This window comes from Oncorhynchus kisutch, linkage group LG4 (genome assembly GCF_002021735.2).
Source record: "Oncorhynchus kisutch isolate 150728-3 linkage group LG4, Okis_V2, whole genome shotgun sequence".
NCBI lineage: Eukaryota > Metazoa > Chordata > Actinopteri > Salmoniformes > Salmonidae > Oncorhynchus > Oncorhynchus kisutch.
In genome coordinates this window covers 78,598,514-78,611,796 of record NC_034177.2, presented here as the reverse complement: position 1 = coordinate 78,611,796, position 13,283 = coordinate 78,598,514, and the positions used below count along the sequence as shown (strand labels likewise).

Below are 13,283 nucleotides of genomic sequence, written 5' to 3'. Positions count from 1 at the left end.
GACATGACATCTTCCTCTCACAACTTGACACGTTTTATAATATAGTGACAGAACATCCTTCCAGCCTCATGTAGAATGCTGTAGAACACTGTACATGAATACCACAATGGCTTGTTGGCTCTGAAGAACGTCCACAGAAAATGCTGTTTGATCTTGATTCTGTAAGCTTGAGGTGGAGGTTTTGTGTCCTAACTCTCCCCTCCCTCCACTCTTAGAGGGCGGCAGGTAGCCTAGCAGTTAGCACGTTTGGCCAGTAACAGAAAGGTTGCTGTTTGACTACCCGAGTCGACAAGGTGAAAAATCTCTCGGTGTGCCCTTGAGCAAGGCACTTAACCCTAATATGCTCCAGAGGTGGTGTATTACTGTGGCTGACCCTGTAAAACAACACATTTTACTGCACCTGTCCAGTGTGAACGACAATAGAAGACCTTTTTATGTTTTAGCTATACACTGTGAACAGCCGATCGCAGCAGCATAACATTATTGTAGTTCTGTGCTCACCCAGCTGCACAGGCACTCAGGTTGGTACAGTAATGTTGTAGATAATGACCTGGACTCCAGTAAGAATCCCTCTACCAACTACACCTCTGACAAACCTAATGGGCCAAACCCAGCTTGATATTCCTCCACAAAAAAACACACACAACCCCTCATGATAATAACACAATGGAAAATACCTCAGCAAACAGGCCTAACATCTCATTATTTAACCACACTTGACAAGATCTGAGGAGGTCATAATGATCTTCCCTCTCTTGTGTAACACTGGAGCGATACTACAAGGTCTGGACTGACTGTATAGCTTAATGATGGATGTACTGTACACTCACCCAACATGGCTTTTTGCTCTTTTAGTCTTGTTATTAATTGTCATATTTGTTTCAGTTACACCCAAATGCATTCCCCTGGATTTGAAGGCACTTTTTAAAGGATTTGAAGGGCCCTTTTTAAAGGATTTTAAGGAACTTTTTAAAGGATTTGAAGGGCCCTTTTTAAAGGATTTGAAGGGCCCTTTTTAAAGGATTTGAAAGGCCTTTTTTAAAGGATTTGAAGGGCCTTTTTAAAGGATTTGAAGGACCCTTTTTAAAGGATTTGAAGGGCCCTTTTTAAAGGATTTGAAAGGCCCTTTTTAAAGGGATACTTTCCCACTAACCCAAAGTCAGACGAACTCATGGATGCCATGTCTCTGGGTGAAGGAAGATGAAGGTAGCATATCGTTAGCTTACTGTTAATTTTAATTGTTTATTTCACTTTTGTATATTATCTACCTCACTTGCTTTGGCAATGTTAACACATGTTTCCCATGCCAATAAAGCCCCTTGAATTGAATTGAGAGAGATGGAAAGACAGAGGGAGAGATAAAGAGAGAGAGAGAGAGAGAGATGGAAAGACATAGAGAGAGAGATGGAAAGACAGAGGGAGAGATAGAGAGAGAGAGAGAGACGGAAAGACAGAGGGAGAGATAGAGAGAGAGAGAGAGATGGAAAGACAGAGAAAGAGAGAGAGAGATGGAAAGACAGACAGAGAGAGAGAGAGATGGAAAGACAGAGAAAGAGAGAGAGAGATGGAAAGACAGACAGAGAGAGAGAGAGATGGAAAGACAGAGAAAGAGAGAGAGAGATGGAAAGACAGACAGAGAGAGAGAGAGATGGAAAGAAAGAGAGAGAGAGAGAGAGAGAGATGGAAAGACAGAGAGAGAGAGAGAGAGAGATGGAAAGAGACAGAGAGAGAGATGGAAAGAGACAGAGAGAGAGAGAGAGATGGAAAGACAGAGAGAGAGAGAGAGCGAGAGAGATGGAAAGACAGAGAGAGAGAGAGATGGAAAGACAGAGAGAGAGATGGAAAGACAGAGGGATTGACTCAACCCTTCACTAATAATGATAAATCAAATCAAATCAAATCAAATTTATTTATATAGCCCTTCGTACATCAGCTGATATCTCAAAGTGCTGTACAGAAACCCAGCCTAAAACCCCAAACAGCAAGCAATGCAGGTGGAGAAGCACGGTGGCTAGGAAAAACTCCCTAGAAAGGCCAATACCTAGGAAGAAACCTAGAGAGGAACCAGGCTATGTGGGGTGGCCAGTCCTCTTCTGGCTGTGCCGGGTGGAGATTATAACAGAACATGGTCAAGATGTTCAATGTTCATAAATGACCAGCATGGTCGAATAATAATAAGGCAGAACAGTTGAAACTAGAGCAGCAGCACAGTCAGGTGGAAGTTGAAACTGGAGCAGCAGCATGGCCAGGTAGACTGGGGACAGCAAGGAGTCATCATGTCAGGTAGTCCTGGGGCATGGTCCTAGGGCTCAGGTCAGTTGAAACTGGAACAGCAGCATGGCCAGGTGGACTGGGGACAGCAAGGAGTCATCATGTCAGGTAGTCCTGGGGCATGGTCCTAGGGCTCAGGTCCTCCGAGAGAGAGAAAGAAAGAGAGAAGGAGAGAATTAGAGAACGCACACTTAGATTCACACAGGACACCGAATAGGACAGGAGAAGTACTCCAGATATAACAAACTGACCCCAGCCCCCCGACACATAAACTACTGCAGCATAAATACTGGAGGCTGAGACAGGAGGGGTCAGGAGACACTGTGGCCCCATCCGAGGACACCCCCGGACAGGGCCAAACAGGAAGAATATAACCCCACCCACTTTGCCAAAGCACAGCCCCCACACCACTAGAGGGATATCTTCAACCACCAACTTACCATCCTGAGACAAGGCTGAGTATAGCCCACAAAGATCTCCGCCACGGCACAACCCAAGGGGGGGGGGGCAACCCAGACAGGATGACCACAACAGTGAATCAACCCACTCAGGTGACGCACCCCCTCCAGGGACAGCATGAGAGAGCCCCAGCAAGCCAGTGACTCAGCCCCTGATAAGAACTAGTTTCCCTCACAGCCATAATGACACCACATCATAAATAGCTACCGACAGCAGTAGCTGAAGAATGCTGCAATATGTTGTTGGTTTAGTGGTCAAAGGTGACTGACTGCATAGCCGTATTGGTTCTACACTACATATACAACACAATGTGGACACCCCTTCAAATTAGTGGATTTGGCTATTTCAGCCACACTCGTTTCTGACAGGTGTATAAAATCGAGCACACCGCCATGCAATATCCATAGACAAACATTGGCAGTAGAATTGCCTTACTGACTTACAATGTGACTTACGATTTCTGATAGAGCTTCCCCGGTCAACTGTATGCCGCAAAATGGTAGGCCACACAAGCTCACAGAAGTGGTAGGCCACACAAGCTCACAGAAGTGGTAGGCCACACAAGCTCACAGAACTGGACCGCCGAGTGCTGAAGCACCTAGCGCTTAAAAATCGTCTGTCCCCGCAGCAATGTTCCAACATCTAGTGGAAAGCCTTCCAAGGAGAGTGGAGGTTAATAGCAGCAAAGGGGGACCAACTCCATATTAATACCCATGATTTTGGAATGAAATGAGTTGATAGTGACATCCAACCCCACATTCCATGTGGCAATTTAGTCTTGATGTCAAAGATCATTTTGCTCTCCATAACTTACCTGGCTAAACAAAGGTCACGTTAACGAAACATATGTGCAAAAAAATCAAGTAAGCATCTTTTACTGCATAATGAACCACTTTCATGTCTGTCCACAATATTACTACACAACATGTCAGTTGTCAGGGGTGTCAATTACAAAGTTGTTCTTCTGTCTCACAGCTACAGAGGTGGCTGTGAAGGAGGTGGAAGAGGAGACGCCACTGACAGAAGTGCATGATGAGGACCAACGCATCGCTGATATGGGCCGACCCACGCTGGGGGACCACGTCAAACTTGAAATCATCATTGAGGAATCCTACGAGTTTAAGGTGTGTGTTTGTGCGTTTCAGTTTGTGTGTGTGTGTTTGTGTGTGTGTCAATGTGTGTGTGTGTGCGCGAGCATGCCCCTCTTTCACCCACACACACTCTTTAGACAAACATAGATGTCATTGTCATGAATATTAAGGTGTGTGTGTGCGTGTGTGTGTGTGCTCCTTGCTCCCTCTCTCTCCCACACCCTCTTCAGACTGTCATCGACTGATAGGTGGGTGCTTGTGAGCACTTGACGGACCGTGTGCTGTTCTTACTGGAGTGGCTCTCACTGTGAGGTTGGGTGGGAGGCTGGGGGAGGTTGAATTACCTCTAACCTCAGAGAGTCATAGCAAGTGGCTGCGTTGAAAGAGTTTATACTTTCAGATGGTAAAAAAAGTCTGCAACTTTTCTGTTCTAAGATTAACGTCAAGCAAGACCCAGAATCTGATCATGTGGGGCTGCCAGGTAGGGCAGAGGTAGTAGGTGATTTTCAGACAGTATAGGATCCCTCTCTCCCTCCTAAAACCAACACACCTAGCTAGGGTTTCGACAGTAGGTGAAGTCAAGATAGTCAGGAAAGTGTCTTTCTATTTCTCTAAAAATTAATACATTATCTTAGAGACCGTAGCAGAGCTGGGAGAGAATAGTGTTCTAGTCCATTTCTGCATAAACCTGAGCACAGACATCCCACCATTAACATTACAAAGCTTCAGTCAACTCAATTACCATTTAAGTTTCCTTCTAAAGAAAATAAGTATGGGATTTTCCTTCTGATGGTGAGGGGAGAGAGATTGGGATGGAGGGAAGGAGGAGAGGAGGAGAGGGGTGCTATCCAGCTGTCATCCCAGGAGCTAGCTAATAGATTCCTCCGAAAGAAAGGATGGAGGAAGGGATGGATCGAGGATGAGGTGGGGTGTCCTTCTGGATCTATGCGTACTTTGATGAGGCTTGATTTCCTGCGCGTGCTCTAGGAACGCCTGCTGCTGTCCTCTGGGAACCAACCTTTGTCAAAGAGAGGGCTACAGCTACAGGCCCAGTAAGGGACTGAACCTCCCATCTATTTCCCCCTGGCCTGTGACATCATCACATCATCGTCGCTCCTGAGGACTGGCTCTTGGCTACTGTAGCTGTTACGTGTCATGGCCTTGAGGCAGGAATTACAATACTCAAGCTCTCTACACAGACTTCACTCTCGTTGTTTATTCTTAATACCTGACTATTACAGAGCAGTAAATATGTTTTAAGGACAGAAACAGTCATGATAATGTGTCCTGTATGTAGACTACACAGCCTTGCTTCCCTCTATCTATGCACTTCTACAGTGTGCAGCTCTTTAACACCATGTGTTTGGTGATCCCTGTGCAGAACACTGTGGACAAGCTGATTAAGAAGACAAACCTGGCCCTGCTGGTGGGGACTAACAGCTGGAGAGACCAGTTCATCGAGGCCATCACTGTCAGTGCCGGTGAGTTGAATGCTTTGACCACCTGACCGCCAGTGTGTGAGCACATCTGTACAGGAATGTGTGTGTTGTGTGTGTGAGAGAGTGTGTTGTGGTGAATGGGTGTGACATTTCTGACGCTCCGTTGATCAGTGGCTTCTGTCATACTGCAGCATCTCCTCAGAAGAAGGACGGTCTATGTTAACACCACCTGGTGGATATCTGGAGCACTGCAGTCCCACGCCAAGGCCTCTGTTGATTAGAGACGCGAGCTTGTCAGAGTATAGCGTTGTTACCTTATAGCCCTTTGTGTGCTTGTCATTGTCTGTGTGTGATGAGTGTGATTTCTAAAGAAGATATGGCAACTAGCCTAGAAAACTGTGTGAGTGTGTGACTATACGCTCAGTCTAATAAAGTGGCCACTGAGGTACGCTGGGATTGATTCAAGTGATGAGAGGATTTTGGTTTAGGTGTTAGTGTGTTATGTGTGTATATTTTCTGTATCTGTGTGTGTGTGTGTGTGTGTGTGTGTGTGTGTGTGTGTGTGTGTGTGTGTGTGTGTGTGTGTGTGTGTGTGTGTGTGTGTGTGTGTGTGTGTGTGTGTATCACTCTGTGTGTGGTTGTGCTCTACTTAGCTGCTGTGCCGCCCTCTCTGGCTTAATTAAAGAAAGTCCCCGTCTCCACTCATGGGATTAGGCTTGGTGTTGACGTTTTGACAGTGGGGTAGCTTGTAACAGTTATGATGGAAGATGGTGAGAGCCCAGAATTTCCAAGCGACAGAGACACACACGGCAGCATAACCTTATCTTAGACAGATAGGAACCTTCATAGGGTTGGATTGAAGTGGAAACACCACACAGACAGATAGGAACCTTCATAGGGTTGGATTGAAGAGGAAACACCACACAGACAGATAGGAACCTTCATAGGGTTGGATTGAAGAGGAAACACCACACAGACAGATAGGAACCTTCATAGGGTTGGATTGAAGAGGAAACACCACACAGACAGATAGGAACCTTCATAGGGTTGGATTGAAGAGGAAACACCACACAGACAGATAGGAACCTTCATAGGGTTGGATTGAAGAGGAAACACCACACAGACAGATAGGAACATTCATAGGGTTGGATTGAAGTGGAAACACCACACAGACAGATAGCAACATTCATAGGGTTGGATTGAAGTGGAAACACCACACAGACAGATAGGAACCTTCATAGGGTTGGGAAACACCCCACAGAGGAAGAAATAGGGTTTATCTGAGTCCGACTATCAGGATGCTGTCCCCACCTCCACACTCTCGCCATATCTTTCAGCCACTCAGGACATTTAGCACCTTGTGATTTCTTTTGAAACATTTGACACCACGAGCCCTAGCACTCAATAGTTCTTGCGTTTTTGCATTAGATTCAGTGCTAATAGTAGACACCTAGCATTTAACATCTACCACCCACAGCACTCAGTACAGAAGACATTTTGCTAGAATTATAGATCTATATTTCATATAGCACAGCACATTCTCTTTGTGTTTTCTAGATGAGTCTGTGATCCACAGTTAAGTGAACAGGCACATTTAACAGAGCTGTTAACCCAATGTCTACCTCACTATTGGTGCGCTGCGCAGCTGTTAGGTTCACCCTCAACCTCCGGCAATTGCTAATAACCATCCACAACCGCGGGACTATATGTGATAAAGGGTAAACCGACCCTAACCCGCTAATACAGAAAATGTGATACGTAAGCTATAGTCAGAAACAGCAGAAAGATTTTTGGACAGAATTTGCAGGATTTGATTTGCCTGATTTAGATATGTTTCTGCTTATAATTGGTGACATTTTGGTGGGTTATTTGTTCGTCAACTTATCTACAATTAGATACAAGCAGCTTCTCTTCTGTCATTATATGTTTCCCTAGAAGACTACATAAACCCTTGTTCACCAGAATAATGTCATAACCCGATTGAATGAATGCTTAAATGGAGGTGACATCTGTAACGTTTTCCCTGCCATCTCTGCTTCCTTCGCGGAGCAAAGACATTTAGGGACCAGGAGAAAATGCAATGACTCTAAAGAAATGGGAAATACTTTCTGTGCAAAATGTCCAAATGACATCAGTTTGACCAGTTATAAGGAAATAGAACATTCTGAAAATGACCCAACATGTTTCGGATAAGATTTCAGTTTGGCTTGGATGCATATTTCATGTGGTTAAAACACTATCCGCTTTTATGATGCTGATAAAGATAGCACCTCTACAGACGGTATCTAACTGCACATTAGCATTCTCTCAAGATGCTGTAAGAAAGAAACAATATTTCTCCACTCCTGTTCCCAAGTCAAAATGTTGCCTACATTTGGTGTATCATTTTACTGCTAGAAATGCTTAGTTCTGAGAGGTTATAAACCTACAGCCTGTCCAGATTTCAGTTCCCTTGACGTGCCAAAGGCCTATTTGAACTCCCCGTCTTGTTACTGTAGAATTTGTTTCGCGCCTCACAATCATCACACATAACATGCAGTACACTGCTATCATCCCCTTTCACCACTTCACAAACATTACTGTTCTGAACCTTCCTTGTCTTTCTTTTCAACTCTCCATTTCGCAGCTTTTCTGTTATTGAATTAAGCTGACATTGTCCTTTCTTTCTGTCTTTCACCCTACAGCCCCACTGATTATATGTACTCTGCCAGTCAAGAGGAAGAGTGTGTCAGGCAGCTTAGCAGAGTTAGCCTCCTCACAAATTAGTTAAAGAGAAATGATTGGCTCCACACCGTGACTTTACGCAGGGCGTTGACCTAGATTGGACGTGACATTTCTACCGGTCATGAGTTGGTGGCTTCTTTAAACCTGTGGGGCAGCTGTGCCATCTGGAATCATTGTGTGTGTGTCCTCTCTGTGACCTGTGAGTGACAGCCCCACCACTGAGCTAATACAGTGTTAGATTATTCATTTATTTGGTCATCACCACTAAAGGGAAGAGAGACTGCTGAGTGAGAACACAGAGACTGTGACTGACTGCAGAGAACCTCCCCAGACATCACCACTAAAGGGAAGAGAGACTGCTGAGTGAGAACACAGAGTCTGTGACTGACTGCAGAGAACCTCCCCAGACCTCAGTAAGCATGAGCAGCATAGAGTATGTATGAGCAGTATACAGTATGTGCCTTTCACAACCAGTCAGAATCAACTTATTACTGACAATGACCTTGATGACCAACCCTCTATCAACGCCAAGCAGCAGTAGTAGAGAATCGTTGATGAAGTCGCCGGTGAGGAGTTGGCAGAGATACACAGATGTGCCTTCAGTAGTCAGTGAAGGTAGAGAAGGGAGGAAGGGATAGGGGGAGAGGGGAAACAGACGACAGGAAGCTTCGGAGGATAGAAGACCATTTTCTTATCGAGAGATTGGTTACAGTATTTGTCTGTGTCTGTGGGTATTGCACATGTGTGATGGGTGATCCTCCAGGATTCATCCATTAACTGTGACTGCAGAGACTGTCTCAGTCTTATCTCCTTACCTCAGCTAACTGGTCAACAGACTCAGTTAGCCTATGGCTTGGTAGCTAATAGCTTAGCTTATATCTTAGCATGCAGGCTGGCTCTAATTCTGGGGATTCTACAGACTTCAACCAGGGTCTCAGCGTAGAGTTGAATATTAGTGTTCCTCATCTGGTATGTGAATCCACTGGCCCTATAGTTAGCTCTCTTCTCCCTCCCTCCCTCTCCCTCTCTCTTCTCTAACCTTTGCTTCCTCTGGCTAAACTTGATTATTTAACATCCGGGACGGTGAAGTCTTTAATTGGATTTTAAAGTGGAATATAAATGTGGTGCTCCGGTCCGGTGTCAGGGGTCGATGGTGTGATCTGTGCCCAGTTTAATGTCACCTCCGCTGGGTTCGTGGCTGCCTCTTCCTCTCCCGATGGGGCCTGGCGGAAAGAGACAGTCCATAACAATTAACACCTCCTCAATGACCTCTCACTGTCACCAACAACCTGCCATCACCTGCAGACACCCTAGACATTGGCTAGAGATTCACTCTCTCCCACTTTCGTTCTCTCTCTCTCTCTCTCTCTCTCTCTCTCTCTCTCTCTCTCTCTCTCTCTCTCTCTCTCTCTCTCTCTCACTCTCTATCTCTTTCTTTCTCTCTCTCTTTCCCTATTCTTCTGTCTATGCATCACAGTGTGTGTTGTCATCTGTGATGTGTGTGAGTGTGTATGTGTGTAATTTGTGTGAGTGTGTATGTGTCCTGTAGTGTATGGTGTGTGTGTACCAGGTGTGATCAGCACAGGAGTATTCATTATTCACTCCCTACCTCCTCCCAGTATGCCAGACTTCCTACACCCACAAAATCAGTACTTCAGTCGATACAGAGGGCACTGCCTGACCTGATATGACCTTTGTTGAGGGGTCAGTCTAATTGGCAGGGGTCAGACCTAGACTGTCCAGTGGCCGTGACTCACAGCACAGCTACCTGCTGAGACAGACAGATGGCAGCCTAGGTCAAACGAATCTTGGATGGTGTTGGTCTGGAGTTTAACCCCACAAAAATAACCTTTAGTCGTTACTAACCAGGAGAAATAGAGAGCTCTGATCTCACCTAGCCTACAGTATAGTTAAAATAATAGAATGTGTTTTTATCCTTCTCCTGCCAGGAAATTCAAGAGAATCAGACTATTAGCTACGACAGCGACTCAATTCAAGAGAATTATTCCAAAGGATACCGTCTAACTATATCAGAAATCAGAAATCTATACTCTATTGCAAAAGTATATGATATGTATGATAATATTAACCCTTGTGTGTGAGATTACCTGGGACACACTGCACTGTACGTATACTCCAGGATATCTCCTGTCTTACCAATCACAAAATGGTGGAGGGATTTCAACAGCATTTCAAATGACTTGTTGACCCTGAAATAATGAAAAGATTAAGCTAACCAACTTAACCATCCCTTAAAAGCCTTTAGACATGTCGGCATGCTGGGTGTGTGCAGGCAGGGGTTAAGGTGGCCGTGGCTAATGGACAATTCTCATCAGATGAGATGTGTTGTGTTCTCTGTAGGAGATAGGGACAGCCTATTTACTGGTGCATTAAGTGGATGTTTGATGTGTGTGTGACAAGACTGCAAAGTTGGAGTTTTGAAGAAACCACCATTCATTTTTCTCTCTTTTTTCCCGTATGCTAAACTATCCCCATCTCTCTCTCGCTCTCTCAGGCTCTCTCTCACTCTCTCTCTATTGCTCTCTCTCTCTCTCTCTCTTTCACACTCGCTCCCTCTCTTTTATTATCCTGCCGTCGTGCCAGGGAGATAGCCTTGCCGCCAGTAGCTTACCTCGGAAAGGTGTTCTGTTACAGGCTTTTTGCAAAGCATTCTGTGACACATAACTCTCCTGAGCTCCATACAAATGCAGCTGTGTTTAAACTGAACGATGAGGTGAGGTGTGGTGTCGACTATATTGAAAAGCCAGCTTGACTGTGTTCAGTGGTCAGTTCCTTTGACAGTGATGGAATGGGATGCATGTAATGTGTACACTAGTATGTACTAAGTCTCAAACAAACAAAGCACTTCAGGTTGAGTGGCAGTAAATCACCACCAACGTGTAACACACACACACCCATTGGCTAATGAGATTTCATACACTCACTTTTGATTTTCATCCTGCAGAGGAGAGGCCTATGTTAATTAATATTTAGTTACGCTACTTGTCAGCCCACCTGACTGCTGAGGTGTGGATAGAAGAGATGACACGGTCTCAATTAGCGACAGGGCATAGAAATAGTGTGATGCTTACACTCAGGTGGGCTGACCTGGGAACAGACCACCGCTCTGTAAGAGACAGAGCATGCTGGGAAGTGAAATGGCATACTGCTATTACAAGGTGTAATATTTGCTATCAGAGTTGTCAGAGATCATACAAGCCCTAATGTCTCTCTCTCTCTCCCTCTGTCTTTCCATCTCTCTCTCTCTCTCTCTCTCTCTCTATCTCTCTCTCTCTCTCTCTCTCTCTCTCTCTCTCTCTCTCAATTCAATTCAAGGGGCTTTATTGGCATGGGAAACATGTGTTAACATTGCCAAAGCAATTTAGGTAGATAATATACAAAAGTGAAATAAACAATAAAAATTAACAGTAAACATTACACATACAGAAGTTTCAAAACAATAAAGACATTGCAAATGTCATATTATATATATACAGTGTTTTAACAATGTACAAATGGTTAAAGGACACAAGATAAAATAAATAAGCATAAATATGAGTTGTATTTACAATGGTGTTTGTTCTTCACTGGTTGCCCTTTTCTTGTGGCAACAGGTCACAAATCTTGCTGATGTGATGGCACACTGTGGAATTTCACCCAGTAGATATGGGAGTTTATCAAAATTTGATTTGTTTTTGAATTCTTTGTGGATCTGTGTAATCTGAGGGAAATATGTATCTCTAATATGGTCATACGTTGGACAGGAGGTTAGGAAGTGCAGCTCAGTTTCATTTTGTGGGCAGTGTGCACATAGCCTGTCTTCTCTTGAGAGCCAGGTCTGTCTACGGCGGCCTTTCTCAATAGCAAGGCTATGCTCACTAAGTCTGTACATAGTCAAAGCTTTCCTTAAGTTTGGGTCAGTCACAGTGGACAGGTATTCTGCCACTGTGTACTCTCTGTTTAGGGCCAAATAGCATTCTAGTTTGCTCTGTTTTTTTGTTACTTCTTTCCAATGTGTCAAGTGATTATCTTTTTGTTTTCTCATGATTTGCTTGGGTCTAATTGTGCTGCTGTCCTGGGACTCTGTGGGGTGTGTTTGTGTTTGTGAACAGAGCCCCAGGACCAGCTTGCTTAGGAGACTCTTCTCCAGGTTCATCTCTCTGTAGGTGATGGCTTTGTTATGGAAGGTTTGGGAATCGCTTCCTTTTAGGTGGTTGTAGAATTTAACAGCTCTTTTCTGGATTTTGATAATTAGTTGGTATCGGCCTAATTCTGCTCTGCATGCATTATTTGGTGTTCTACGCTGCACACGGAGGATATTTTTGCAGAATTCTGCATGCAGAGTCTCAATTTGGTGTTTGTCCCATTTTGTGAAGTCTTGGTTGGTGAGCGGACCCCAGACCTCACAACCGTAAAGGGCAATGGGCTCTATGACTAATCCAAGTATTTTTAGCCAGATCCTAATTGGTATGTTGAAATTTATGTTCCTTTTGATGGCATAGAATGCCCTTCTTGCCTTGTCTCTCAGATAGTTCACAGCTTTGTGGAAGTCACCTGTGGCGCTGATGTTTAGGCCAAGGTATGTATAGTTTTTTGTGTGCTCTAGGGCAACAGTGTCTAGATGGAATTTGTATTTTTGGTCCTGGCAACTGGACCTTTTTTGGAACACCATTATTTTGGTCTTACTGAGATTTACTGTCAGGGCCCAGGTCTGACAGAATCTGTGCAGAAGATCTAGGTGCAGCTGTAGGCCCACCAGATCATCAGCAAACAGTAGTCTCTCTCTGTCTCTCTCTCTCTCTCTCTCTCTCTCTCTCTCTCTCTCTCTCTCTCTCTCTCTCTCAGCTCCATGTGTGTAGTGATTATTTCCACCTCCTACGTTTAACTTAATGACTGATGGTGATGAGGGGAACTCTTTACAGTACAAAGAATACATACAGGAAGTAAGAGTGAGTCACTTCCTGTCCCAGTTGTTCCCAGGCCAGGCTATTTTGAGGCCACAGCTTGGGTTCCCTGATAAACCCTGACATTAATTATGTAAAGCTTCTCTCTCCTCTACCTTGTCAACTGGATGAGGGCCTTCTTTATCATCCTAATGCTCCTTTTTCAGCAGGCACTTCTCTAGCCGGCTAGGGAGATGGGCTGTATTTATGCGTCTCCTCTGACCTCTACACAAGTAACACAATCTCAGTAAGGACCCTCATCTGGCAGCCATGCTCTCTTCAGCAGACTACTTTCAGCACACTCATTAGCTCCCTAAAATGACCATCTTCATTCTGTAGTTCCTCTCTGACTGTTC

The 13,283-nt window shown here is 44.6% G+C and overlaps 1 protein-coding gene across 2 annotated transcripts in view; it reads left to right on the top strand.

Annotated features, from left to right (window-relative positions):
* LOC109888821 (sodium/calcium exchanger 1-like) overlaps positions 1–13,283 on the top strand; it is a 199,700-nt gene that overhangs the window by 161,166 nt on the left and 25,251 nt on the right. For both annotated transcript variants that reach the window (XM_031823730.1, XM_031823729.1), the window contains exons 4-5: positions 3,706–3,854; positions 5,203–5,302. In XM_031823730.1, the coding sequence (XP_031679590.1) occupies positions 3,706–3,854; positions 5,203–5,302 (249 nt within the window). The remainder of the gene's footprint in view (positions 1–3,705; positions 3,855–5,202; positions 5,303–13,283) is intronic.